Source organism: Penicillium oxalicum, chromosome I, assembly GCF_001723175.1.
Source record: "Penicillium oxalicum strain HP7-1 chromosome I, whole genome shotgun sequence".
NCBI classification, from domain to species: domain Eukaryota; kingdom Fungi; phylum Ascomycota; class Eurotiomycetes; order Eurotiales; family Aspergillaceae; genus Penicillium; species Penicillium oxalicum.
In genome coordinates this window covers 5,756,147-5,784,004 of record NC_064650.1, presented here as the reverse complement: position 1 = coordinate 5,784,004, position 27,858 = coordinate 5,756,147, and the positions used below count along the sequence as shown (strand labels likewise).

At 52.5% G+C, this 27,858-nt stretch overlaps 12 protein-coding genes across 12 annotated transcripts; 6 read left to right on the top strand and 6 right to left on the bottom strand.

The window, feature by feature from the left end:
- Position 1: 1 nt before the first annotated feature.
- On the bottom strand, positions 2-3,151 carry POX_a01908 (Kinesin heavy chain; the record flags this gene model as incomplete). The annotated part of the gene is made up of 5 exons (XM_050110831.1): positions 2-236; positions 363-2,788; positions 2,891-2,985; positions 3,057-3,082; positions 3,147-3,151. 5 exons carry the CDS (start codon positions 3,149-3,151, stop codon positions 2-4), a joined length of 2,787 nt encoding a protein of 928 aa, XP_049974599.1.
- Positions 3,152-4,198: 1,047 nt separating this feature from the next.
- POX_a01907 (Ubiquitin-conjugating enzyme) lies at positions 4,199-5,049 on the bottom strand (the record flags this gene model as incomplete). The annotated part of the gene is made up of 4 exons (XM_050110830.1): positions 4,199-4,322; positions 4,431-4,655; positions 4,722-4,786; positions 5,008-5,049. 4 exons carry the CDS (start codon positions 5,047-5,049, stop codon positions 4,199-4,201), a joined length of 456 nt encoding a protein of 151 aa, XP_049974598.1.
- Positions 5,050-6,336: 1,287 nt separating this feature from the next.
- Positions 6,337-7,824, top strand: POX_a01906 (Acetyl-CoA acetyltransferase; the record flags this gene model as incomplete). The annotated part of the gene is made up of 3 exons (XM_050110829.1): positions 6,337-6,486; positions 6,589-7,533; positions 7,624-7,824. The coding sequence occupies 3 exons, from the start codon at positions 6,337-6,339 to the stop codon at positions 7,822-7,824; spliced, it is 1,296 nt and encodes a 431-aa protein (XP_049974597.1).
- A 663-nt stretch (positions 7,825-8,487) lies between these two features.
- Positions 8,488-9,497, top strand: POX_a01905 (uncharacterized protein; the record flags this gene model as incomplete). The annotated part of the gene is made up of 3 exons (XM_050110828.1): positions 8,488-8,595; positions 8,653-8,995; positions 9,073-9,497. 3 exons carry the CDS (start codon positions 8,488-8,490, stop codon positions 9,495-9,497), a joined length of 876 nt encoding a protein of 291 aa, XP_049974596.1.
- A 512-nt stretch (positions 9,498-10,009) lies between these two features.
- On the top strand, positions 10,010-10,881 carry POX_a01904 (uncharacterized protein; the record flags this gene model as incomplete). The annotated part of the gene is made up of 2 exons (XM_050110827.1): positions 10,010-10,625; positions 10,685-10,881. The coding sequence occupies 2 exons, from the start codon at positions 10,010-10,012 to the stop codon at positions 10,879-10,881; spliced, it is 813 nt and encodes a 270-aa protein (XP_049974595.1).
- Positions 10,882-10,995: 114 nt separating this feature from the next.
- On the bottom strand, positions 10,996-12,576 carry POX_a01903 (Chitobiosyldiphosphodolichol beta-mannosyltransferase; the record flags this gene model as incomplete). The annotated part of the gene is made up of 3 exons (XM_050110826.1): positions 10,996-11,937; positions 11,999-12,195; positions 12,288-12,576. The coding sequence occupies 3 exons, from the start codon at positions 12,574-12,576 to the stop codon at positions 10,996-10,998; spliced, it is 1,428 nt and encodes a 475-aa protein (XP_049974594.1).
- Positions 12,577-13,286: 710 nt separating this feature from the next.
- Positions 13,287-16,134, top strand: POX_a01902 (uncharacterized protein; the record flags this gene model as incomplete). The annotated part of the gene is made up of 4 exons (XM_050110825.1): positions 13,287-13,732; positions 13,786-14,955; positions 15,017-15,235; positions 15,300-16,134. 4 exons carry the CDS (start codon positions 13,287-13,289, stop codon positions 16,132-16,134), a joined length of 2,670 nt encoding a protein of 889 aa, XP_049974593.1.
- A 1,152-nt stretch (positions 16,135-17,286) lies between these two features.
- POX_a01901 (uncharacterized protein) lies at positions 17,287-18,546 on the top strand (the record flags this gene model as incomplete). The annotated part of the gene is made up of 1 exon (XM_050110824.1): positions 17,287-18,546. One exon carries the CDS (start codon positions 17,287-17,289, stop codon positions 18,544-18,546), a length of 1,260 nt encoding a protein of 419 aa, XP_049974592.1.
- A 661-nt stretch (positions 18,547-19,207) lies between these two features.
- On the bottom strand, positions 19,208-20,647 carry POX_a01900 (uncharacterized protein; the record flags this gene model as incomplete). The annotated part of the gene is made up of 2 exons (XM_050110823.1): positions 19,208-20,296; positions 20,579-20,647. 2 exons carry the CDS (start codon positions 20,645-20,647, stop codon positions 19,208-19,210), a joined length of 1,158 nt encoding a protein of 385 aa, XP_049974591.1.
- Positions 20,648-23,393: 2,746 nt separating this feature from the next.
- POX_a01898 (uncharacterized protein) lies at positions 23,394-24,584 on the top strand (the record flags this gene model as incomplete). The annotated part of the gene is made up of 3 exons (XM_050110822.1): positions 23,394-24,109; positions 24,184-24,381; positions 24,485-24,584. 3 exons carry the CDS (start codon positions 23,394-23,396, stop codon positions 24,582-24,584), a joined length of 1,014 nt encoding a protein of 337 aa, XP_049974590.1.
- A 636-nt stretch (positions 24,585-25,220) lies between these two features.
- On the bottom strand, positions 25,221-26,024 carry POX_a01897 (Ubiquitin-conjugating enzyme; the record flags this gene model as incomplete). Its single annotated transcript, XM_050110821.1, has 3 exons — positions 25,221-25,477; positions 25,617-25,709; positions 25,868-26,024. 3 exons carry the CDS (start codon positions 26,022-26,024, stop codon positions 25,221-25,223), a joined length of 507 nt encoding a protein of 168 aa, XP_049974589.1.
- Positions 26,025-26,626: 602 nt separating this feature from the next.
- Positions 26,627-27,770, bottom strand: POX_a01896 (uncharacterized protein; the record flags this gene model as incomplete). Its single annotated transcript, XM_050110820.1, has 2 exons — positions 26,627-27,502; positions 27,600-27,770. 2 exons carry the CDS (start codon positions 27,768-27,770, stop codon positions 26,627-26,629), a joined length of 1,047 nt encoding a protein of 348 aa, XP_049974588.1.
- Between the last annotated feature and the right edge of the window lie 88 nt (positions 27,771-27,858).

Here is a 27,858-nt window from a genome sequence, read left to right as displayed (position 1 = left end):
ATCACTTGCGGTCGAAGAACCAGCTCGAGCGCTTACCAGAGGACTCCTGCGTTTGCACACCCGTGATGGTGGGATTTGTTGGTCCGTCCGATCCACCTCCGCCACGGAGGGGTTTCGCGATACGAGAACCTCCAAAGCTGAAGTTGCCATTGCTGTCCATTGAAGGAAGGCCCCGCGTGGAGCCCTGCTTAGCGGCTTCAAGGCGCTCCTTAACAGCGGTGAGCTGTGCTTCGAATCTAGAGACATTCAGTTAGCATCGACGAAGACTCAATTCTTCTCTCGAGGTTTGGACCCTCGTAAAAGAAAGGAGAGGGGGGCCTGGGGATCGGGGACCGGCGCAAAGAAGACATATCGGGTCGTACCTGTGGTTTGCCTGAGTCAATTTCTCCTGACTCTCCTGAAGCAGACTCTCGAGACTGGCAATACGATCATTCCGTGCAAGCAACTTGCGCTCCGCGATGGCAACCTCCTTCTTGAAGAGACTGTTCTGTTCCACAAGCTGCCGCTGGACGGATGTCAGCTGCTCCAAGTTACGCTCCAGGAAGGCCATCTTCTTCTGCTGAGCGCGGCTATTGGAGGATCGCAGTACGTTGTTGTACTGCTCTCGGGCGTCGTCTAATGAGATCTCAAGCTCAACGACCCGCTCGCAACGGTTCTGGAGATCGCGCATGAGGGACTTCTTCATAGCGTCAAATTCAGCGATTCGATGCTCGAGGTCGTCGGCTGCGGCTTGGTGAGCCGGGGTACCGGACTTGTTCTCGATTTGCGTCTGGCGAAGCTTCTGGAGCTCCTCATTCTTCTCGGTAATCTGTGACTGAAGTTGCTCGATTGCTGCAGTTTCTGCCTCCTTTCGACGATCAAAGACTTGCTCCACACGCTGAAGGATCTCACCCACGTCAACTTCACTGACACTGCGGGTTAACAGTTCTTCGTACCCCTGCAGCAATCCGTCAAAGTCCTTCAATAGCTGCACGTAGCGGCTATCCTGTGCCGCATCAGAATCTCCGCGGTCATTGATTGTGAGTTCGGCCTGGCGGATGAAGCCCTGAGTCTCCAAAAGTCCAGTTTGAAGGTCTAGTAGGTCTTCGGGGGCAATGACCTCGCCCGCAGCACTAACTTCGTGAAGTGACTTGACGCGGGCAATCAACATCTGCAACTTGCGTTCGTTGGTTGAAAACAAGTCGTCGCCCAGATCAAACCCGGCCATCATCTTAGCCATTTTCTCGGCCTTCTTCTTCTCCTTCTCATCCATCGCTGCGGTGGTCTCCTTCGCCTTCATGCGTACATCAAGAAGTTGTTGCTTCACCTCGTCAAGCTCACTGGTCAACTCCGCGTTGGCCTCTCGCAAGCCATCCATAGTGATACCGGCCTCTTTGCTCTCGTACGACACCTTCTCCAGTTGCATGCGCAGTTCGTTCACCTCGGTGGCCAGGCGCTCGTTGTCCTTGACCGAACTTCCGGCGTTCTCCTTCAATGACTTCAATTCCTCTCGCACATCACGGAGACTCCGCTCCACATTGGCGATATGGGTTTCCCTCTCAGCGAGCTGATCCTGCAACTCATTCTCCCGGCGTAGAAATTCCTCGCGCTCGTCCTTTTCCAGCACCAGGCTGGGCGTACTGGAGCGGTCGCCGATGCGAGAATCTGGCCGTGGGGTCTCCGAACGAATCGTTTCTTGCAAGCGGGACGGGGTGCCAGGCCTGGGTCCACGAGCTTCCGCTTTCGTGGCGCCCACGATTTCGTTGCCGCGGGCAGGTGTCCAATGGTCCTTGGGGACGCTGTCTCCGCTTCGCCAGAGGTTGACTTCTCCTTCCAATGCAGAGATATATGTCTCGTAGCTCGTGACTTGGGTTTGAGCCTTGCGCAGGAGCTGCTTCAGCTCTGCAGGGCTGAGCTCGGCATTGACCTTAGCCTTGTTCTTGATCGCCTTGGCACGAACACCAAATCGGAGGGTCGAGACCGTTTCCGCATCGTTGTAGCTGCTAGGCGAGCAGTTGATGATCAGAGTTGTCCGGGAGTTACCACCCAAGGACTCTTGAAGAATACGGGTGAGTTTCGAGTCACGGTAAGGCACGTGGCTCGATTTTCCGTCAGTCAGGGCGTTGATGACCATGCCCAGCGCACTGAGACTTTTGTTGATCTTCTTCGCTTCTTCCAAAGTCTGACCGCTGGCACCTGTCTTGCCGACTTTCTCACTACCAGCCAAATCCACCAGGAAAAGCTGACCACTCTTTGCGGAGCCCGTCTCCACATTCTTCTGGCTGACCGTGATCACAAAGATCGAATGTGAGCGAGAAGACTCTTGATTCATGTTGGTTGCAGCCACCGCGCGCGCATTTCCACCCCGACGCATCACTTCATAGACTTCTTGGACGCTGGACACATAAACCTCCAAAAGGCCCTTGACATATACCCCGCGGGATTTTTCTTCGTGAACAGGCAGGTTGTCGTTTTGCGGCACGAGCAAATCCCGAATGCGCTCCATGTAAATCTCCATGTAGCTGACTCGCACCGTATATTCAATATTGCTCGGACTCGTCAAGATACTGGCAAATATTTGCTCCACGATCCGTGGAATCACACCTTTGCCAATGTCATCATCAATATCCGAACCCATCATCGTATAAGATTTTCCCGCGCCGGTCTGACCGTACGCAAACACAGTGCCGTTGTATCCATTGAGGATGTCATCCACGGTGGGACGAATGGAGAAATCGAAAATATCAGCTTGGGCCGTGTCCATGGGAAATACGCGATCAAAGGTGAAGGAGCTAGTGCCCTCATTCGACTAATGTTACAAATTAGTACTCTTCCTTCTTCCGGTATACTTCCATTCATGATTCCCTCTGAACGCGACCCGGTTCATGCGCAGCCCGGAGCCCCTACTCACATTGATGATACATGAGTCCTCACTCTCGAACTCGACGACCGGTTTACCACCGGACGCCAATTCTACCTTGTTTTGGGGACGAAATCTGGCAACCACTGTAGTCTTGTGGTTAGCCGAATAAAATCCGTGCCGATGGCCTTCTGGGTTGAATTGTGCGTGCGCCTACCCTTAATGGTGTTGGACCCCGCGGACCTAATTTCAGATTGAGATGAGTATGAGTATGGTGTCTCGCAAATGGATTGCCGCGGTAGCTTACGCCATGTTGACTATCGACTCGTTCGTTCCCTCTTGCGTGTTCACTCTCTCTCCCTCTCTCTCTCTCCTTTCGCTCCTCTTGGGTTATTTCTGGAAACGATGTCCCCGAAGAGGGGCAGAAGAATCGCCGGTAGTTGTCGTGTTCGGCGGTGTCTGAGTGAAGGTCCAGGGTTTAGGGGCGGTGGGGGAGGCTCTTCGCGAGTGTGGTTGCGCCCCAGGCTGGATTCTTGCGCGACAAACTCCTCGAGAGAACCAGGATTTCAGTATGTCAACATACACCGCGGTCCCGTGGAGGGGGAGGATCAGGAGTGAAATGATCGGAGCTGGAGGTTGAAGTGGAATTGTTGACACGCGCTCCCCCCCATTTGGGACGGTTGGCCGACCGCCCGACTGGAATTGCGTGGGACGTGCGGGACTGGCTGCAGTCATGCGGGCCAGGCGCATGCACGAAGAGGACTGACCACGATCTTCGCACATGAGATTGATGATGAAATCGATTCGCTGCAGACCAAGAAGAAGGTAGTCTCCCCATATTTTTGTTTTCAGGGTTTTTGCAGGATCACCAGTCGTCGACACTTGTTCGTCTACATTCCTTCGGCCTGCAAATTTAAACCCCCCCCCTCCTCTGCACTGGCAGTGAAGCCAAGACTACCGACTTGACTTCATGCTGTGGCAGCAAATCTTGACTATACTACAGAGGAGTCTGGTGCAGGCGCTCAAAGTGGAAAATTCGTATAGGCTATGGAATGGAACGACCGGGGGTTCAAAGAAAGCATTTGCGTCGGGAGTCATTCAGAACATCAGTGATGAGAAAGAAAGTCACAAAGATAACCAGAAAGAGGAAAGGAAAGTATGGATCAAGAGAGAGCATGCAAAGACACAGAAATGATAAACCATGCGCCAAAACCCCACGCTGTGCAGATCAACTGGCTCGACTCGGATTCTTCAATGCTGGTTGTCTCCTCGGGTCCCAAACCCTCCGGTCGGAGTATCGGGAGGTCGAACAGAAAACTTGGAGAGGGTGGTGGTGGGTTTTTGACGTCACAACATTCTTCAGTCCTCCCAACTCTTTTCCACCGTCTCACGAACTCGCTTAATGTACTCTTTGCGATTGTCCTTGTACAAGTTCGAGGCTTCCACGTTGGCTGGTGAGGAGGTATTGGGGTCATTCAGGAGACTAGGACGATGGCGCCGAAAGATTGTTAGCGACTCATTCATAGTCTCCGGATCAATTGCGAGGTCATTGGGACATTAGGCCACACTTGGGGGGTCACTCTGCTCATACCTCTGGATGCTGGTCAGGATCGCAGCCACATCATATGTGGGACTCCAGCGGTTTTGGAGGATGTCAAGACAGAGCTCGCCGGTCCCGTAGACATTGGGATGGAACATCTGACTGATGAACTTCACCCCCGGTGGCTTGTTGGGGTATTGTTCTTCAAAGTTCATCACCAGGCGGAATGTGCCGTCTTCGAAGGGAGTGTCGGCGGGGCCGATGATGACGGCATTCCTGCACTTTAATCAGTTTACACGAACCGAAAGCCGAGGATGCTCTAGGATGCAAAATGGTACGTACCAAGTCATGACATTGTCAGCTACTGGAGAGGCGGAAACGCCCGCTGGGGGATCGGTTTGCATGCGCTACAAGTTCAAAGCATTTTGGTCAGCGGAGAGACAACCTAGCTGATTTCAAGATAGGCCTCGGGCACAAGCCGAGGTCAATCATCGCGCAGCGAGCACGCAAATGCTTGTTCATTGGGCCCGGAATGAACTCAGATAATTTGAACATCGATGGCGACACGACAGTCACCTGCCAAGAAGCCATGCGCCTTGTGTCTTTTGGATGTTCCAGGTGGACTGACCTTGAAGTCCCGCATCAACCGACGGCGTGCGGAGGTCGACATGGTGACAGGTTTTGGTTGAGAATCTGAAAATCCAAGCACAAAATGTGGTCTTGTGACAAAGAGATACTTCCAGGGTATGCAGAGGTCGGAATGATGGTGAAGGTAAATAGTATCGAGAAGCTTCCCTGGGCGGCGTGATCGATGGCGACCGATGAAGGCGGGACGGGAGGAGGGGAACCGGAACAACTAGCCCAAACAAGCTCGGAGCTGCATCGGATAAACTGACCCAATGAAGCCATATCCGGAAAAAGTCCGATGTCACTCTATCTGGCGGTGATAATGGCATCGGTGACAGAGAAGAAGGTCTATAAGGTTGGAGTCACTTCCCTTTAATCAACCTAATCCAAGTGATATAGGCGCCTCATGAGTACCGGATATTCTGCCATTCTGATCACCAGCCCTGTAGATTGAGAGTTGGATGCTCGTAGATCTAGTGCATAACATGGATCTGGATCAATGTTAGTGTTCCCGGCTGAATAAATCTTGGACAATGTCACCCATCAGATGTGACCAAATTTCCAGATCATGCCCTGTTGACCTTTAAAATACCTTACTACTCCATCGTATTCGACACATTTCCAAATTCCTCCCGACGTGACTTCCATTGCAGCTGCCTACCACTTACATTAAGTAGTTGGCCCACGGCCTCGGAATGACGGAGGATCCGCCTGGTATGTTGAGCTTCATTGATTTCAGGGTTGGTGTGGTCAATCGCTTTGATCCGGTGCAACCTGGAGTCTGCCCCATCTGCATGCTGGAAGTAGGAATAGTTGATGGAAAATGTCTCATCGTACTGTATTGGTGTTTGCACGAAGTGAGTGATCATTGTCTATTGCCCGAGCTTAGGTGTGCATAGGGTATTGTAGGGACGTGTATGGGTAGAGGGTCGTGACTCCGAGACCCAAAGAGCAGAAGCCATTTCGTCAATACTGAAGGTACCTCTTGCATGTTATTCAGATAAATGTACTGGCTCTGCAGGCTAAGCAAAGCCGCTCCGTGATGCCCGTGCTGACTATTCCCGCTGCGTAGAACGGGAGGTAGTCGAGTCCAGTCTGAGGCCAATGAGATCATGTGGAGCTGCTGATAGCCTCGGCTCGGCGGCTACAGGCGGCGCGCCAGCGGCCCCGGAAGGGAGAGAGGCGGACAGAAGCAGGTGAATGGTAGACTGTCGCTTGAGTACTACTTCGCTGTCGTTCTTCACTGAAGCCTTCGCATTCTTTGCTCTTCATCGTCGATTTTCTACGTTCTTGGGAATTAGCCCAATTTCAATTCACGTCCCTATTCAACATGATGAACGCTGCAGGGCTCTCTGCCCGCCTTCCATCGCGAGTTGCGATCCCCGCATTTCGTGCTCGACACTTTAGCTCCGGTCGCGCGATGCTGAAGGAGATTGAAGAGGCCTACATCATCAGCGCATCTCGTACACCCACTGCCAAGGTAACAAGACCATGATTTTTCCTTTCCAGATCACTAAAGACAGGCTTGAGCGCAGTCACTCTGATCTCTCTCTGCCCGCTATTGACTGACCGTCTCCTCTAGTTTAACGGTTCCTTCGCTTCCGTGTCCGCGCCTGAGCTCGGTGCAGTGGCGATCAAGTCTGCCTTGAGCAAGAGCAAGATTCCAGTGGAGAAGATCACTGATGTGTACATGGGAAATGTGTTGCAGGGGTCGGTCGGACAAGCCCCTGCCCGGCAGGCGTCCATGTTTGCGGGCTTGCCCTCCAGCGTTGAGTCGATGACCGTGAACAAGGTCTGCGCCTCGGGTCTGAAGGCTGTTGTCCTTGCCGCTCAGAACATTCAACTTGGCTTGGCGGAGGCCCAGGTCGCCGGTGGCATGGAGAACATGACGCGCGTGCCGTATTACTTGCCTCGTTCTAGCCAACTGCCGCCGTTCGGTGAGATCAAGCTAGAGGACGGTCTGATCAAGGACGGTCTTTGGGACGTCTACAACAAATTCCATATGGGAATCTGTGCGGAGCAAACTGCTAAGAAGTACGAGATCTCTAGGCAAGATCAAGACGAGTATGCCATCCGTTCCTACCAGCGGGCCCAGGAGGCGTGGAAGGGGAACAAGTTTGCCGATGAGATCGCACCAGTGACAGTCAAGGGCAAGAAGGGCGAGACGATCATCGACCGGGATGAGGGGTACGAGAACTTGCGCATTGACAAGTTGACTACCCTGAAGCCCGCTTTCCTTCGGGATGGAAGCGGCACTGTGACCGCGGGCAACGCTTCTACGATGAATGATGGTGCATCTGCCTTGGTGCTGGCTAACAAGGCTCTTGCCCGCGAGTTTGGCACTGGTGCCCGAGCGCTGGCCCGCATTGTATCCTCGGCCGACGCTGCCATTGACCCGGTCGACTTCCCTGTCGCCCCCGCCAAGGCGGTTCCCATCGCTTTGGAGCGCGCTGGAATTACCAAGGACCAGGTCGCTGTCTGGGAATTCAATGAGGCCTTTGCAGCGGTCATCAAGGCCAATGAGAAGGTGAGCTGACTCCACCCCATCCGATACCGGCTATACAAAGGTTTGGGTTTTAACTACTTGAGCGGTGCTGACTCCTGGGCTTACTACTAGATCCTCGGCCTGGAAGACGCAAAGGTGAACATGCTTGGTGGTGCCATCTCCCTTGGTCACGCTTTGGGCAGCTCTGGCTCCCGTATTCTGGTCACACTCCTCCACCAGCTGAAGCCTGGCGAGTATGGTGTGGCCGCTATCTGCAATGGCGGCGGTGCAGCAACCGCGATGGTTGTGCAGAAGCTGGACCGTGTGGACTAGGAAACGTCATCTTACTCCGTGACTCAGATGTACATTTCAGCATCTTCAAATTAAGATACCCTCGCCTTCGAAGACTCAACCGAGCGTGGGCACTTTCACCTTGTATATATTTGAGCGAGATCCCAGAATGAAAAGAAAGGATTGAGATTGGGAATGAACAGGTCTTGCTATGTTTGAAATGAACTCGCAATTTTCAACCTAAACGGTGTTTTTTGTGTTTTTTTTGTACATGGCCATTTCGATGGTTCCCGTCAGCAAAGGGGGACCCTTGGGTGTGCGGTAACTCAGGGGAACTTTTCTGGATTTGAAGCACCTAAGGGCTGATATCCGTCCTTTATCCATGTGGCCTGCGATTATGATTCTCAACTCCTCAACAACGGCTATTGAGGCCCTCGGGGGATATGAATGAAACAGGAATGGAATGGATGTTGCGTCGTGCACCGTCTCCGGTAACCTCGAAAGCAGCGCGACGGAGGAAGCTTATCGCATCAGCTCTTATCGGTTGCTGGACATAACACGCGCTAGTCCAGATTTGGAGCTTTGAATCCAGCAACTCACGGAAAAAGCACCTTTGGATCATCGTCCATAGATTCTTCTGTTGACTTTACATGAATAGAATGCGCTGTTGTATGACCAGTGGGCAAACTATCATAGTCTGTTGTCATGATGAACCCCGTCATCTTGCCCTGTGTCCCGTCCTGCTTTGAGGCTCTTGCATGGTCTGCAGACGGTGACTTTGCTGTGGCTGCGGGCGAGTATGTCCAGATTCTGGTAAGTAAAAGTTACCGCACCCAAGGGGAATTGCGCGAGGCTAATGCAGTCTCACAGACTCTCAAACCACCCAATAAAGACCACTCAGGCCCCTTGAACCAGAATGAGTGGAGTATCACTCGGCTTCGAGTCAATCTTTTCACCCAGGCTGAGTGGCAGAACATTCAACCGCAGAACCGAGATGACTTCTCAATCGGGGCAGAGCAGTCGACTAGTACTGTTGTCGGCCTGGCTTGGTCTCCTCCAGGTCTGGCTCGTTTCCGCCGCAGTGTGCTTGCTGTGTTGACCTCTAACCTGCTGCTCTCCCTGTGGGAGTCCGCTGGTATGCCGGGGCAATGGAACCGAGTTGCTGTGATTAATCATGCGTTCCATCTGGATCCCACAGCACCCGCACCACTGAGTGGGCTAGAATTACGAAGGTCGAATATCCGCTCATTTCAATGGTGCCCACCTCTGCACGTCCCCCTCGAAACTCAGGACTGGGACCACAGGCGGAGAGCCGATGGGGTGTTCACCTTCTCATGGTGATAAACGACGCCAATGAGGCTGTTTTACTTCGGATCCAAAGATCAGCGGGTGGAAAGGATCTGTCGGTGCCATACTCCGTGCAAAAGTTGGCACTGTATCCATTCGACAACGTGCAAAAACACTACCCGCAAAGCTGTCCAGGCTCACTCCTCGAAAAAGCTTTGCAAATCAAGGCCAGGGCGTTGTCGGTTTCATGTGGACCTTGGCTGGCTGTGGCTGAAGGAGAAGGAGATGAAGATCCTTTCTCTGCAACTGCGATGATAGCTGTGTCATTTGGTACAAGGCTGCGAACGTTCAAGGCCCTAGTGACCTTGCAAAAGTCAGATCAGGCCGAGAGCGGCTCTTCTGATTTTGGGCTAGCGCAAAGCTTGTAGATCATTCTACAAGCCCCGCAGCGCCTAGCTGGACATCTCGTCCTGTCAGTGGGCCAATCAGTGGGCTTATGCTGTGAGTGAAGCACGATGAACAAGTATCTTTCCGCACAGTCTTTGACTATGTATGCCTCTAGGCCCCGTCCTCAACCGTTACGTTGACCGCCGCGACAAATGCGAGTCTTTTGCTCGTGTCATTCCCACAAGCGCTATATAATGAAAGTTCCTCTACCATGAGCGCAATCAACGTCGAAGAGCGCCCCTTGTCAGGATTTGTCCATGAAAACGGGGAAGGGCCTCGGAGATATATGGAGCCTGTGTCAGGTAAGTCTGGAAGAGACTGAGACTGTAAAGTATCTCAAAGTAACATCTTTTAGACTTGATCACCATGCACGATGAAGGTAGCGAGATAGCGAGCATTCATCTTGCGAACGCAGGTGGGCTTTGGTGCCACATTTGATCTGAATGGATCTGGAATCAGTGGTGACCCCCGTCTCCCTTCTTGGAACCGAGTCATGGGCGACTCTCTTGAACAATTCGACCTGGATCGTGACCTGGGAGGGCAGAGTGTTGCCCGGGTATGGGGCCTTGCCTCATTTCGGGATGTGGTGGCCGTACTCTTCTCTAGACATCCAACCGATATGATCGAATATCGTGTCACGTCGGACGAGAGATCCATTATCGCTTTTGCATCCGAAAGTGCAGATCACTCCAATGATATCCATGCACTCTTGGCCCCTAGCGCGTCGGTTACTGAATCTTGGTCTCCGAAAGACCAACGTGAGGCAGTCATCTCGTACGTGCTATCAAGCATGGACTCGGAAGCTGAGGGAGACACAGAGACCCAGAGGCTAGTTTATGCCGCAGCTTGTTGTGCTATTGTCGACCAACAAGGAAGAGCTATTCGAGAACATGCCCGTCTGTCGTTGGAAAAGCTCGCGGAACTCACAGGGGCAGATCTCAGCGAAGAAATCAGAAAATGCGGCAACAAAATGATTGCAGTGTCTGCAAAAACTACCGCGCAATTCAGTGGGCCAGGTGCGCATCTGTTCGAGAGATGCGAGATCTGTGATGCCGGGATTTCCTGGACCTCGGCAAACGACGCGCGATGTGTCGAGGGTCATCTTTTTGGTAAGTGCTTTGATTTTTTGCTCATTCTATGAAATTTCACTAATGTGGCGACTCTCTAGTTCGTTGTGGACTAAGCTTTCTGGCCATTCAAGAGCCTGGCCTGTCTAAATATTGCTCCCTTTGCCGGACGGAATACATCAACGAAGAGACGATTGCTCAAATCCACGAGGGAAGTCTCTGCCCTCTGTTCAAAAGTGTCTTTGGGGCCTTCGACACATGCCTGTACTGCGGCGGGAAATTCCAGGCCGGCCTTTAATATTTTCCGAGGTTGACAATCAACTGGAAAGCGTTGCAAGCAGATGATTTGTTTGCGACGGGCATACTCCCTCTCATGACCTGGTCCGGGAGTGACACCCAAACAGGATACCGGTCATGTGAGGCCCAGCAAAGTACCTGCAACTGGACTCCACTCGTCATCCCAACGGCGAGCACTTTCTTTTTGTGCACCGGCTCGAAGACGATCCAACTGCTGCTGACTGCTGAATAAATTCACCAACTGGTCTGTCAATTCGGCCGCGCTTCCAAATCCCCTTCCGTTGACTCCTTCTGTGACCAGCTCTGGCCAGGCCTCGAAACGGTTCCATCCGACAACCGGGAGCCCTGCGCCAAACATGTCCACAACTTTCATCGGGAGGTCTACCCCACTACTGCTGGTGTGCAGGCTGACTCCCAAGGATGCGGATGCCAGGAGACGAGCGTAATCCGTCACGGTGAGCCACGCGGTTCGAAGAGTGACCTTTTTGAGTTTACCGGCAGCTTCCAGAGCTGCGATTTGCTGCATGTACATCTCTTTCTGGGGCCCTTTCCCTGTGATGATAGCCAGGACGTGAGGTAGATGTGTTTCTGTCTCTGCTTGTGCGGAATACTTTTGCAGAGCGTCAATGAGGATTGAGAAGTCCTCGTCGGGCGTCCAGGACGTGGAGCTGACAAGCACCTCCACTCCGCCAGATTCCACTAAAGGGCGGATTGATTGAGCTTCTGGGAGGGTGGCCAGAAATGCCCGGCGTTCCTCCGGGCTGGCAATTGGATGGAAATGACTCGCTGGTCGGTCATGCAAAGTAAGGACCGGTGCTTGGAGCTTGAATTGCTGTTTGAGTACGGAACCCATTGCGTCTGTGACACAGAGGTGAACCGAGGCCGATCGACCGAACGTCCTCTCATACCAAGTTGACACCTTGACTAGGGGGTGTGTTGGGCCCAATTTCAAGGCGAGAATCGAATATCCAAAGTTGTGCCAATCGATAATCAGCCGTGTATGACGTAGAAAGCAAGACAGCGAGGCCACGGCGAGTGTAGGAATGGAGGGAGGGTTCTATAGAGAACTGAGCAGAGTTCGCAAAAAGGACTCTATGCAGTCGAGAGGATCGTCTTACCTGCACCATCATCCATTGCGCTGGCGCCGTCGTATATGCGAGACATTTCCAGAGATAGGCGATCTGAAAGATAACCTTCAGGGGGCCGCATATCATGAACCATATCTTGTTGCTTGTCTGCAGGAATGCGGGGGGAGGGCGAAGTGGAACTATCGTAATATTCGGGTTGGACACAATGTCGGGATGAGGGTCGGACTCTGCAGTGATCAGGCAATGTAGTTTGTCAGTCAATTGAACCGGATATATGAAAATCCTCACGTGAGATAATGCGATATTTTCGAATGATTACCTCTGTAGCCAATAACCACGACTTTTCCGCCCTTTTGGGCGATACTCAGCGCATGATACTGCATGCGGGGACTTCGTCCGATGTCTCCCAGTACGAGGATCTGAACAGCCGGCTCCTGCTTCCCCTTGGAGATCTTGGATTTCGGCAGCGGGGCATATTGAGATGGGAGCAGCAAGATGATCACTGTCACCAGGCTGGACAAGCAGAAGGCGATGCTAATGAGTGATTCGATCATACTGACCTCCGCCAATCGGCCACGGTCGCCGAGGTCGTTCCGCGTTGGCTTCATCCAAGTTGACCGCGGCTTATCGGAGGCCGATAAGAATCATGTGAAGCTTATCAGGCGCTGATAACGGTAAGGATCCATGCATTACAAACGCAGTACACATCATACAGCCGGGGCTTTGGTTGAAGGAGCAAGATCTCATAAGATTTTAGTTCATCTCCGCCATCTGAACTAGTTCCACGAAATGAGATGTATATCGATTCCCCCTTGTAAGATTGAGCCTGGAGGTGCAAGAAACCTACATGATTCTGGGTCTAGGGACGTCGTCAGTGTTCAATGTTCATTATACGGTCCAGGATCTCAGTGTGAGTGTGATATGTGTATTGCATAAATTACCGCCCTCAATCTACCTTCACCAATGAGAGCGAGGCCCGCCCAAGGTACTCCTCCGCAAACTGCTCCGTGCGCGACTCCGTTGTGGTTATCTTCATCGGATCTGGCTGGACTCAGATACTGTCCCTCATTCCACTGCTCGCCTCTCTAGGCCAAGTTTCATTTGTTTTCGCCACCTAGCACATCTTCTCTCGAGATGTTTTCGGCCTCTTCCAGACTTGACAATAACCTTTGAGAGCATCGACTGCTCCTTTCACGAATTGCCCTCTCGGCGCCCGTCCCCTCCCCCGGAAGCTCTTGGCACTGCCCCTGTCCCTCCTTATCCACCGCCGCCCGATCCTCCTCAGCACCAGTCTGCATACCGTTCATTGAGGCCGACAATGTCCGCGGGAGCGTCGCCCTCCCTCGTGGAGGTCGCAGAGTCGCGCGTCGGAACCACACACTCTCATGGTCACAGCCGAAGTCGAGGCCATGGTCATAGTCGATCTGCTCGCTATGCGCAACCACCATTCCCTAGTTCACAGGGACACTCGAGTGTTTCTCATCCGTCACCATTGAACTCCGAAGGCAACCAGAATGGAAGCTATTCCTACAGTCATGCTTCACAGCCGTCAATTCATGCTCACGGCCACTCTGATTCCCTTCACTCTCATACTTCTACCATGTCTTCGGTTCATCACGACCTGTCACATTCGCATACCCACAAGCATACGCATAGTCATGCGCATGACCACCATCATGAAAACGAACCTTGCCAGTCGCACCATAACGAGATCAGGCCAGCCACGACGAGGCCGGAGATCCGCAGTGCGAACTCCAACTTGCTGTAAGGCAGACCCTGGGCTAGTTAACGAGACGTGGGCTAATGGCTTGGACTAGGCTTCAAACGATGCACGGCACTCTAGTCGCATTGCCTTGGATCGTCCTCTCTTGGGTGTCTAGAGGATACGTGCAGACTGGTGGCTCAGAAGATTCCAATATTGCGGCCAACGAGATTTCTGAGCGTATGGGGTCAATCGTCGCAATGCTGACCGCAATGACGCTGCTCGCGTTTGGCTGCGGGACCTTCATATTCTCTGCTGTCTTTGAGAACAAGTCCACGGGCGCTTCTACCTTGAAGATTCCACGAGTGAGTGCCGAGGTGGGAAAGCTCGCTCTGCTGCAGGTTCTCTCGGTGGCATTGCCAGTTTATGCTGCATTAGAGGTCGGGGGCTTTCTGGTGGCTTTTGTTCACCTTCTCATAGCGGCGTCGGGGCTTCCTGGCTTGGTGAACCAGGGTATCAGGAGGGGACCCTCCCAGCAATACAACAAGAAGATGTTCACTCTAACTCTTCTCGGAACAACAGTCCTGCTCGGTGCTCTTGGCATGAACAAGGCCTGGAGCTCGTCGCCCTTCAGGGGATATGTGGCCCTGCTAGTGTCGGCATTTGTGCTTCCACCATCCTTCACCTTGTCTGTACCGCAGGGCCAGTCTCCGGAGCCTGGTCTTGGTGTTCAGTCAATGGCTGGGCAGAACAAGCCTCAGGTCGAAGAGCAAGCATTCGTTGCCGCTAGAGCCGATCCCTCTCTCGCCATTCTGGCTGGAGCTGCGCTAGCGGTACTGACGGTGATCGTCTCTCGGGGCTTGACCCCCAGTGCATGGGAGCTAATCACCTTGGTGCCCGTTGCAACTTGTTTCGCGCTTGCACTGGCAACTTGGTTTCCCCTGGGTCATTTCACTCCGAATAAGATTGGCCTCGCCACCAGCAGTACAATCGCAGCGCTGCTTTGCGCCCCACACGACAAGGATGATTTTCTATTTACGTATGCCGTCCGCATCATGCTTGTGGTAGTTTCCTTTTTTGCCTCGAGGATAGATGATAAGCATCTTCTCGCCGAGGACCACTCCCACACGCATACTCATAACCATCACCACCATGGTCACTCCACTCATGCAAAAACCGACACCACCCGAGTCACCAAGTGGCTACTACGGGCTAGCGAGGATTATCCCTTGTTGCACAGCATCCTCAAGGAGGGTGATTCTCGCAGCATTTTCTATTTCATGTGGTCAGTCTGAGGGTTTCTTGGGTCCCACTTGGTGTTCTGACAGCCGAGCTGACTTTTCTAGCCTTAATTTTACATTCATGCTTGTGCAGCTGTCGTACGGCTTTCTGACGGGCTCTTTGGGCCTGCTGAGTGATAGTATTCACATGTTTTTTGACTGCCTTGCTCTCGTTGTTGGGCTCTGCGCGGCGGTCATGAGCAAGTGGCCCCCCAATGCGCGTTTTCCCTATGGATATGGCAAAGTGGATACCTTGTCCGGGTTTGCCAACGGTATCTTTCTCATGTGAGTAGGGGCGACCAAGCTTTGCTGATCTGATACAATGTTCCAAGGTCTAACGCCTCCACAGGATCATCAGTGTGGAAATTATCTACGAGGCGGTGGAGCGGCTATCTTCGGGAAGTCAGATGCATCGCATCGGTGAATTATTAGCTGTCAGCGTAGCAGGTCTGCTTGTGAATCTGGTCGGCATCTTCAGCTTTGAGCATGGCCATCACCATCATGGGCACGACCATGGGCATGATCATTCACATGGCAATGAGAACATGCATGGAATTTTCCTCCATATCCTCGCCGATACACTGGGCTCAGTGGCTGTGGTCATCTCCACGATTTTGGTACATTACTCTGGATGGGCCGGCTGGGATCCTCTGGCATCCTGTTTCATTGCCATTCTCATCTTTGCCTCGGCCGTTCCACTCGTCAGTAGCACAGCCAAGAGTCTTCTTCTCACGCTGCCGGCAGATACCGAGTATAACATCCGTGAGACCCTGGCCGGGGTGAGTACCCTCCGTGGTGTCGTCAGCTACTCGGTCCCGAAATTCTGGCTTGACGACACTAGCGTGGCATCTTCGTCGGGGCATGATCATTCACATAACCATGACCACGGTCATGATCACCATGGACATCATCACCACAACAGTAGCCACGATCACGGGCATCATCACGACCACAGCCATGACCACGACCATGGCCATGATCACGGGCACAACCACGCGCACGAGCACAAACGTCAAAATGTCCTCGGCGTTATTCACGTCATTGCATCTCGCGGGTCGGACCTGGAAGACGTCCGTCACCGGACCGTGGAGTACCTTCGGGAGAAAGGAATCGACGTCGTCGTTCAGGTGGAGCGCGACGGAGATGGTCGTTGCTGGTGCGGGGCTGGCAATAAAAGTCCCTGAGCGATTTTGGCGAAATTGTCTTTGGGTGAGACAAAATGCGCACGTTTTTTTTTTTTTGATTTCTCGCTCGACCAGCACCAGCAAGCGGCCGGTCTGTTACGATATCGAGCAATTTCTTCAAACTTCTTCCGTCCCCGGTATGAATGTACAAACAAAGGGGAAATCGACGAGGCTTGGGTTCGGGCTGCTGGGCCCCGGAATCCAGCTCGGCGAGTATGTACTTTTTCTTTTCTCTCAAATCTTCTGTGAAAATACTGCATTACAAGGACGATGAGTTTCATCTAGAGTGGCTGTATGGCATTTCTCTGCTTTCGCTCATGTCTTTCGGGGTTTTTGGCTCGCTGAATACAATGTAACATGCGTTGCGTTCCCTTGACTCTTGAGCAAGAATCAAGTGGCGCTTATTCCCGCCCTGTCAGTCCTCAACATGGAAACCAAATTTCTTAACGTGAGACATTCCTTGGCCTCGAACAGTTCGTAATTCTTTTATTTTCGAAATTCAAGTCGCACAAGCCTACCAAACACATGCAGAGGATTCTGCTTGAACTCTGAACTAGTGATCTCTTCTCGGCTTTAAGGACTTGAAGGCTACCTGGACATACGAGCTGTGCTCCAGAAGACCAAAAGGGCGTCATCGATATGGTTTATGTAGATCTGGTCTTCAAATATATCTGACATGAAACCCACTGACGAGACCTGTTGATTATCAACTCAATCATCTCAAAAAGACAAACCACAGTTTAGTGCATTCCCACCTATCCCTTTGATCACCGATCTCGCGGCGTACAACATCCGCCGGTCGTATCACTCAACTGTACCACCTTGATCGGTGCCTGGCATTACGAAAGATGCATTTCAGGCTTCGATAAATATGGTCCCCGCCGAGACACGGATCTGGCCTCCGGGAGGGCATGTTCACCAACCACTGACGTGGAATAAGACCCTGTCGAGATCGTTTGACAAACCCTGCCCTCTCCATTCAACTACTTACTCTCTTTGGGAGAGCTAGAGCTAGAGCTAGCCGGTAGAGTTTGGAGGGTTTATATATAAGTCGGCAGACACTCCTTTGTAGCCCAGATAATCTGGTCCATGTTGGAAATTGCATATTCCATGGGATGAACGGGGTATTGAACCCCCCTGTACACCCCCGACATGTCGTCCGTTCCAAATCCCAGACCTTCGCGCGCAGATGACATTCTTCATGAAGGATACGCGAAATTTTTCAAAGGACAGACCATCTTCCTGACGGGGAGCACCGGCTCATTAGGAGGGTGTCTACTGTACAAACTCGCCCTTCAACTCCCCACACGCAAGATCTACGCTTTGATCCGGGGTACGCCCGACCAGGCCATTGCCAAATGGAAAAGGGCCATGCCTGAACACACTCAGGCGATCTCGTCTTGTCAAAAGGTCGACTTTGTAATTGGTGACATCAAGGCGGAAAATTTCGACATGACATCCGAGGTTTTGGAAAGACTCAGCGACGAGGTCACTCTGGTGATTCACACTGCGGCCAAGATCAGCTTGGATGCCAATTTGTACGATGCGATTCAGAACAATTGTCTTCCGTCGTTGGAGTTGGCTCGAATCGCCTCACGATTTCGAGCGCTTAAGTTGCTCATTCAAATCTCCACCGCATATGTGAATAGTTTCCTGCCCGATGGACCCGTTCTGGAACGATCATATTCCTTCTCTGACGAGGACCCCGAAGAGACATTGGCGTCGGCGTTGGCATCGTCGGAGACGCACCCCTCTGCAAGAGCAGGGAGTGATCGATTCTCATCCACATACGCCCACGCCAAGTATCTCATGGAACAACTTCTCCTTCGCCGCTACCCCCTCCTACCCATCCTTCTTCTTCGGCCGACAATCTTTGGCCAGGCCCTGCGTCATCCCTTCCCAACGTACGGACTGGGAAACTCCACCCCGATGAACAAATTCTTCCAATATTTCATGGCCGATCGGGGCGGTCTCCAGATCTGGCACGCTGCAGAGGGGTACAAGACCGGCGCCAACATTCTCGATGAGATCCCCGTGGATTTGGTCGCCAATGCATGTCTCCTGCACGCGGCGGCCCGAACCACGGGGATCGTGCAGATCGGAGCGGAATTGTATCACCCTCTCACCTTTGACGACTACTTGGACATTGCCGTGTCAAATGCTCCGCCGGTGATTCGGCGTGAGTTGCCTCAGGTCATCTTCACGGAGGATCGAACGGCTCAGCAGTGTTTCTTGGCGGAAATGGTGCGGGTAGCGTCGAGGAATTGGCTGTTTGATTGTGGTCGTTCGTACTGGTTGAAGCAGGTCGGAGGGCCCCTGAGTCTTCGTGCGGACAAGTTGGAGGCCGAGGAATTGAATCGACAGCGCATTCGGCAAATCTACCAACGTGCGGCAGAGGTGGCAAGAATGTAGGAGAGCTACAGGACGGTTCACTGCACAAAGAAAGGTAGCGTACGAGTGAGAATAAGAAAAGATTTTAAAAAAAATCAAATAGAAATTTGGATGAATATTTATATACAATATTATAAGAGATGAGAGGAATGAAGATTGGACAAGAGATGGGAGAGGCCCTCTGAGAGGATTTCGTCTATAAACCTCTGCTGGGAGGATCATGGTCATTTTGAGGAGGATCGGATCGTTCCCCATGAGTGTTGACGGTTGGAAAACCGACCGTAACACGGAAAAATGCTCTGGTACGGAGCAGCAAAGGAACAAAATCGGGATGTCTCTGGACAGAGGACATTTTTGAGGCGTTTGATTAGTTGTTTCAGGACCAAGTGGTGATCCCCCAGAACCCGCAGCTTCCATCAAGTCACAGTGATGCCTGGACGTGCATTGCTCTATCGAAGATGTCGACAATGACGGTGGTGTTGTCCAGAGCAGGCGGCGCTTGTCAGGAAGCAAAGAGCGTATGCTCCCAGGCTGTGGCATGTCCAGCGCATGGCACTCTCAAGGGATCCCCCCTCCCTGGTCGCAGCAGGCCAGAGTGGGCCAGAGGGGAGAGAACCAAAGCGTCATCTTGGACGCTGGTTCAGACTCCTGATCGGGTTGTGCAGTGAAGAAGCGAGGTCCATTAGAGGCCCAGTCTGCGTTGCGGCCAGGCCAAGCACTCGGACCACCGGGGATCGGTGTTGCTGAGAGACTGAGACAACTCAGCCACCAAGGACTTGCCAGAGTCTTGGGCCCACCACCATCGCCCATGGAGCTCCCCCAACAAGACGCCCCAGTGCATGAGAATCAGCAAGGCCAAAGGTTGTCGACGCCTCACGGTATCCGCAAACTCCTTATCTACGGCCGCAAGCCACGACAAGACTTCCCCGGGATCTTGGGAACTCAAATAAAAGGTGAAGCACTGCCGAAGATTTTCGATTACCTCTTTGTTAGTTTGAAATTGTTGAGCGTCCACCTCGGCCCGGGTTTCTTCGTTCAATCGGGCAAGTCGGTCGAGGGCCGCCGCCACATCGCCATCCAACTCAGTAGGGGGCGCTTCGTAGAGCTCCCGATGGCGAGAATACAGATTGATCTTAATCCACGACCGGCCGATGAGAATGATCTTCTTCACCCCTTGGAGAAGCTGGAAGACCACCAGTATGTTCTCGGCCATATTTAAGCTCTCGTCGCGTGGAGCGGTGAGGCGCGGCAAGGCAATGCCAATGACCGTCGTTACGATCGACTGCGCGAGTACAGCTTCGCAGTTGTCTTGGGTGAGATTGTCAATTGCGGCTCGAAAGGGCGCAAACGATAAATTGTGGTATTGCAGGGCCGTGTCCACGTAGGCCAGCGAGGTGGGCGACTTGGTCGTGGTAGCAATATGCAGGGCGGCCAATGCGAGGATACCGTTCATGAGAAAATCATACTGCAGAGCCAGGCGCGGAATGACAATTTGCCAGACATGATATTTGGACTCGGCGGTGCAGACGGTGCTGAAAGTCTCCGTGGCGAATTTGTGCATCAACTCGAGATCGCGCACACCGGAGATGCTGGATGGCGTGGACGCCGGACTGATGGGCGCCAACGGTCGGGCAACATCCAGCTCCCGCGTCGACGCAGACGCCGAACTGCGCTTGCGGGCACTCGACCCATCGCGCGGCGGAGCTTTGAGATACGTACAATTGAGCTCACGAGAGATACAATTTGAGCAAGGCGGACCTTTTTCATCGCACTGCGTTATTGCGACAGTCTCGTTAGCTCGAGAGAATCCCCGTCCATCGGGATGGATGCCTTTCGTTTTGGGGGGAGAGGGAGTGGAAGGGGAGTTGAGTTGTCCATCAGGTTAAATGATTCAAAGTGATGCTCATCCGCAGACGTCACCCGTGCGGTCGCGCGCCGTAGTCCCCGGAGATCGACAGTGTGACCGTTTTTTGAGGGGGAAAGGAAGTAATTTGGGGGGGGGGGGGGAACGCGAACATCAAATGAACATGGTTGAATTCGGCTCCAGACGTACCTTGACTCGACGTCGCTTGCATTGATCACAGCCGTTACGAGATTTAGTGTGCGCCCGTCGCGGAGGCATAACGAGTGGTTCAAACCATCGACATTCCTGTCTTGTCGTCCGAGACGGAAGTCGACTGGAGGGCGACGTCGCGCGAGGAAAAGAGGCCGCGAACGAAAGAGTCACGTGGCATGGTTGATCTGAGATGCAGCAGACCCCGATGGCCCAACGGAGATAGACGCGCGATGGCGAAAAAAAGTCCAAGCGAGACTAGAGAGGCAAAATGCGACCGGGTTCGGGCCAGAAGGGGAGTAAGCGTTGCCTCCTCTCACGGCTGGGGCAACATGGAGACTTCATCAGGAAGACTCATTGGGGAGTGGAAGGGGAGGGGACCTGCAGGAGTCACTCAACGCATGGAAGGTGAGGAGGTCCTGGAGACGAGGGGGGCAGTGTTCGGTCTGTCATCTGTGAGATGAGGTTTTTTTTATCTCCGAGTCCGACGGACAGGCCCAGTGCGAACAATATGCGGGGGTGGAGAGAAGAGAGATTAACCCGAAACAGGTGAAAAGGCCAGAGAGGAAGAGCGGAAAAGAGAGAGCGAGAAGTGAAGGAAATGGAGAGGGGGAAAGAATCAAAGAGAGGATGATGAACAGAAGATCAACAGCAAGAGACGGTGGGGGATGATGATCTCTTTTGAATCAAGTTCTGCGCAAATCCCACCCCCTCTCCCTTTACGAGTCTAGACGGAAACTGAGGGAGTGACAAGAGCATAACATAAAAACCTCTTCATATTCGTAATTGTCAAGGGCCACAATGGAAAACTTTGTAGGACTCGGGTCATCATGAGTATGCACACAAGCGTGGGGTTCGTTATTTAAAGCTGAGTAGAGAAAGGTGATTTGGTCTGATCCAGGCTCAGCAGACCAGTCGGTTCTTGTTTGAGTCCATCCTTGTGATGCGATGGAGACTTTGAGGGGAGCCGTTTCAATGAATCTGTCTCGATTCCCTCATGAGAACAAGGACTGCCGTTACTGTACGGGGCAATCCCACGATATCAATAGAATCCAGGCCGGGCATGTCACTGCCACATCTACCCAGGGACCGCAATCCTGCGGGAGCAGAAAGCGAGTCCGTATGCGAATACGATCGTGGTCAACTCCTGGTCAATATCCAGATGGGCATCAGCAGCATTGGAACTTTTGACTCGAGTCGGGTATGACGAAGGATCGTGAGGTACCATGGAGACATGAAGAACGGTTAACAATAATAACAAGCGCATAACCTTTTACTGTAGATACAAACGAGTTTCGTCGAGCTGGCGACCATCGTAGCATTCTCATAGCAGTCGAACGTGGTACCACGCGTGTCGAGAAGCTCGGTGGTTGATATGCACCACGTTCTTCTTCGTGTATACTTGTTGCGCTCATATGTACCTACGACAACAGTGTCCAGGTGGGCCTGTAGAGTATTCAAACGATGAGTATCATTTTGATTGGATAGTGGGTTCGGCGATAAGAAAGGATCTCCGACCGCCATGGACAGCCGGCCGATGACTTGTGTTAGAACAATCATATCATGGAAATAGAGACGTCCAAGCGCAGGTAACTGTGGACGGATCGTGGAGAAAGTGGAAACGTCCCAAGGCCCGACCTCCATCACCAAGACCCTCAAGCGGAGCTCGCTAGGAGCTCGCTTGCGGCCAAGAGTGGGTAAAAGGACAATAAGTGTACAGGTGATAACAATCAAAATGCCCAAGAGAGGTAAAGGACCACTTCCCAAAGGGGATAAACATGGGGCTTAACGCGAAAACGAGAACGAGAACGATGGCAGTGACAATCTGACATGGATGGGCCGGCCAATCAGCGGTGACAAAGTAGAGAGTACTGCATGTCCTCCACAAATCTCCGAGCCAGCCAGTGTACCGGGTACCGACGAGGCCAGCCCGACGGCTCTGTTGCATCGAAGCGTTTCGATAGAAGATTCGACGCCTGTTGGACGATGCATGAGGTTTCTGTGCATCTGGAATTCTCCCATGCGATGGACAAAGATAGGATCAGGAGAATTTCGATATGGATTTGCGTGGCTCAACAGAGACACCTTTCTTGACCTCTCTGAACCCCCTCTTACCTCCTCCCCATGCACGCGTCTCGGTCAGCAAAGAGCCGCCGAGTCGGTCTTGGAACCGACCTGCCCAACGTGGTCAACGCTGCTCCGTGGGGCCGTCTCACTTTCCAAGATACAGTGCCAATGCTCGCTACAAGGCGCGTGCATGCTAAGCTGAGACTGCATCTGAGCCAGGTGCAGGGTGGCCGAGATTCATCTTATAAAATAACGATTCCCTGTCGTCAGCCTCCCTGCTATCGCCGGCTTTCCAACTTGGGAACAGCAGTCTTCATATCTTTCGTGGTGGGTGCGACTCCGGTGACACTGAAAAAAGTGGAAAACAAGTAAGAAGCAAGAAATCATAATCGATCGGTCCCCTGCGACGACATCTTGATCGAACAAAGTGGCGCTGGTGGAGTCGCCCAACTACCTCTTTCACTTCAGTGTCCACTAGCGCATCGCATTTCCCCTGTCATCTTTTTTTTAATAATTCCAGGCGGCGGAAAAAGAACCAGTGTTGATTTCCCATTCTCTCAGCGAGCGTCATTCACTACACAGCTCTCTTAGTCAACACTCACTTACAACAGTGACTTCCAACAACATCCCACCTTGAATACCACCCGCTTCGCCCACACTGCCCTTGACCTTTCTTTCCGTAACGCCTTTCCCCCCCTCCCCCCCAAAAGGTGGTCTTCCTGAGTTGACACCTCCATATCTTTCCACCATGCCGGGCTTCGCGGACTGCACCGAGGTTGGGCCATACTGTCCCGTTCAAGCCACCACCTATGGCTACTATCCCAACTTGGGTGCCAACATCTTCTTCACAGCCTATTTTGGCGTGTTGGCCCTCTTCCAAATCGGGTTTGGAATCTACTTTCGCACCTGGACCTTCATGATCGCTCTCGGGGCGGGCGCCGCGATGGAAATGGCGGGTTACGTCGGTCGAGTGCTGATGCACGCCAATCCGTGGGATGAGAGCGCATTCAAGCTCCAAATCGTGTGTCTGGTCCTCGCGCCCACCTTCGTCGCGGCGGGCGTCTACCTCACCCTCAAGCATATCGTCTTGAATCTGGGGCCAGAGCACTCCAAATTGAAGCCCAAGCTGTTCACATGGATCTTCATCAGTTGCGACGTCGGCTCGTTGGTCCTGCAAGCCGCGGGTGGTGGTGTCGCGGCCGCTGCGGGTAAGACCAACCAGTTCCTCCTCAAGGTGGGCGACAATATCATCATCGCGGGTATTGCCTTCCAGGTGGCCACCATGGCCATCTGTGGCCTGCTCGGGGCCCATTACTTCTGGACCTTGCACCGGAGTGGGAACGGTCTGGCCGGAGAGAAGACGCTGGAGGATGCGTCTCCCTCCGTCACTCCTTCACGCATGAAGCTCGTGATCATTGCCGAGGTCTTTGCCTATTTCACCATCTTGATTCGGTGTATCTACCGGTAAGGATCTCATTCTGAACCCCTTTTTCTTGTTCTTTTTTCCTGGGTTTCTTCTCCACTAGCTCGAGGTGAAGGAAGGAAGAAGAAGAAGAAGAAAAAGAAGAAGAAGAAGAAGAAGAAGAAGAAGAAGAAGGAAAAGAAGACGAGGCTTGCCACAGTTCAATCAGTATTTTGCTAACATACTTCAACCTATCTAGTATCCCCGAAATGGCAGGTGGCTGGGGTAGCCCTCTCATGCAAAAGGAGAATGAGTTCCTCGTCCTCGACGGAATGTAAGTGCTTCTCACAACCTTCCCCCATTCTCAAAAAGAGGAAAAATCAAGAAGCTTCGTCAGTTTGGACCTTCTTACTAATCTAAACTTGTCACTCTCATAGGATGATTGCCCTTGCTTGCACCGCTTTTACCTTGGTCCACCCTGGACTCTTCATCCCGTCGATGCGCACGGGATACAAGAATCGACCCCAGAGTGCTTGAGTGAATGGTTTTCCCTCTTCCCACGCTATCTGATATTGCTCTTCCGCCTTAACCTTCAGACAATTCTTTTTTTCCCCTTCCTAGTTTCTTCCTGTTCTGGCTCCTTTGATATCTCCATACCCTTTGCTTTGATTGTTACATGTCATAGACTTTATTTGTTTTAGCATTAGCGTGATTCCGTATCCATAATGATGACTTGCTGATCAGTGAAAGCCCCGTTGAAACGGACCCAAGAAAAAAAGAAAAGTGCCACGCCAATACGTTTCCAAGTTTTCATTGCCATATACTACAATTGCGAGGCCCGTTTATTCGGGTAAGACGGGCCCAGAGGGAAGAGCTCATATCAGCGCATATTCCATGATACCATAAAACGAAGCAACCCCGAGGACGCGACCATGGAGATAGGAATCATTTCCAGAGACAAAGAGCCCTAGGAGATGGGACATCGCGGGGCATGTCTTAGGTGAAGATAGGTGCGAATCAAGCAGGTCAAAAGATTCGAATTGCCCCCCTCATAAGAAGAGAGAAAGAGAAGAGAGAGAGATAAAAAAAAAAGTCGAATTCAGGCCATATGCACCGTGCATTAGATGAAACAAGCGGAAATCATGAAAAAATAGGGTCGGCTTGTTCCAACGATCAATCCTCGCCTTGGCTCTCCCGGACACAACGGCGCACCCGTTTCTTAAACTCGGCAGGGTTTTCACGCCATAACCGCGCAGCTTCCACATTGGCGGGACTCTCGTCGTTGGGACTTGACAGCATCGAAATGACCGAAAGGAGGATGGTTTCGGGGGTCTGAACGGGCGACCAGCGCTCGGCAGCAGACTCGTATCCGTACTTGTCTTCCTCTGGGGGGTGCAGAATCGAAATGCACACTTCGCCATTTTCATAGACTGTCGGAGATTGACGAATCAGCGTTGTGTATTTCGAATACGGATGTTGCACACATGTTGACTTCGGTCACCATTCCCGCCGAGCGGGATAGCGCATGGAAATCAGGATCTACCGAGCTCAAAAACAATAACTACTTACTATTGGGGTGGAAAATGGGCGACTCAAATTTCATCTTTGGAGGCATGTGGGGATATTCAGGTGGAAATGTGAGACGAGCACGGAAAAAGCCACCTAGAATTCAAAGGGTGTGAGTTGATCATCCACAATTCATCGGGTCCAGCAGCTGCTTCCTCCCCATCTATGTGATTGTCGATAGAGAGAGGGGGGGAGACGTCCACTTCATTTTGAAGAGACCTGGCTGGCTATTGATGGACGGGTAATTCACATACCTCCATATAGCTTGACATCATCTGAGATCATCAACATGACCTCCCACTCAAAGATATTGTTGTCTACCAGGCCACAGCTGATCCCGGGGATATCCTTATCGGACTGCATCTGCTGCAGTTGGCGGGCTAGCATACGGCCAGCGGGAGAGGCTGCCATGGCGGGTAGTGGTGTCGGACGCAAGGTGGGAGAGGGCCGAAAAAAAGGGATATAGGTCCAAAACTCGGAGCTGAGAGGGCACGCGGAGATTTCTAATCGAAAGCGAGATCGGTGGCGATGAGAAAGAAGCTAAAGATGGAGGGGGAGGGGAATGCAAAAAGTAATGAAGGCGGTGACGGAGGAAACAATAAGCGGGGGGCAAAGTCGGGACAAGCAGTCGTTGGAGAAACTTCCGCCAGGCCGCCTTCATCAATGGAATTTGAAATCGAATTGCTACGTGAGCCTGTGCTAGAATGTGCCGCAGGAAGACAGGCAGCCGAGTGCAAATGCAGTGATCAAGGCTGCCTGTCTACCAAGCTGAGCCTGTTAAGGACTACGCTTACAAGCTAGGGCTGTGAGTCAAATGATTAGTCTTAACAGAGAGGGTCGTCAGAGTCACTATTATCGCCACTCTCCAGCATCTCCAGCAATGCAAGGTTTTTACATGGAATTTATGCATTGACTGATTGTCTCGATATCGGGGGTCGAACAAATGTCCCCCACAGAGTGTTATTGAGCATCTGGCATTAGCAGTGTAAAGCCGTGATCAACACTTGCGAGAGTTACAACAGCGCCAGCAGCATGAACGGGTACCACGTGATCAGCAGGAAGACGCCCAAGAACACCTCAATGAAAAAGGTCTTGATGATCACCCAGCCATATCGAAGTCGTGCAGGCCGGTCAAAAGTTTGCCACGCATCTAGCAGGCCAAGATGACTGCCTTCACCCATGACCCGGGGCTGGATTTTTCCACCAAAGGAACGATCAAAGGGCACGATAGTCTCGTCCTCCTCGGGCAGCATCGATGCAGCAACCCGGACAAAGATCGCATGAGTCGGGACGCGAACCACCGCAGACATCAATGCAGGCAATCCCAGGCTAAGGATACTGGGACTCAGGTCATCCAAAGCCTTCCAACGCAGGTTATGCGTCAATGCCGCCGTAGCGAAATACACCGCGGTACTCAATCCATCTCTCAGCGCAATCGCTGGAGCAATGTTGGCACAGGTGCGAATATGGGGGATGCGCTGGTAGAAGCGCCGAGGCGAGGGCTGAGAGATGACGATATGCACCCAGGCCAGATGCAAAGGGGCAAGGAGAACGTTTAGACAAGTCACGACCAGGAGTGTCGTGCCCTTGGACGATGACAACAGGATCATAACATAAACTTGCGGGACCACGAAGCAAAGATATGCAGACAATCCACGTAGGCGAGACCAAAAGCCCGCCTGGGCGCGAAGGTGTTTGATGGTACTCCGGAACCCTGTCGTGACCGGCTGAGAGGGGTGCGAGAGAGTCGCATCCTCGATTCCACTTGGAACAGATGGCTTGGTTGGATCCTGATCGCTGGAGTGATCGTCAATGCAAATGTAGATGTCCGGATTGGAATTCTCCACCGCCGCCAGAGTAGCCACGACCTGGCCATATGTATAGTCCACCTGGACCAGAGTCAAGAGAGTCAGCAGGGATCCTTCCGGGTACACCCAGGTTTTTTTGTCGTGACAATCCTCCATTCACAATGAGTGGGTGACTCACTACCCATATTGCAAAGGCCAGAAACAAGAGAGCGAGGGACAAAACCAGCACGATGAAAGCTCCTAACGGCGCTTCGGAGAGACGAGTTGTAGAGAGACCTGCCCGTTTCTGCACTGAAAGGGAAGCTCTATCGGCGCTCCGCCCGATGAGATGGGCGACAGCGTGCTGCATGGGGACTGGGGTGACCCGGTGAGGTTACTGGCAGGGAGATCCTAGGGAAGAACTAAAAGCGAAAGAAGTGGACCTGAACCTAGACCAA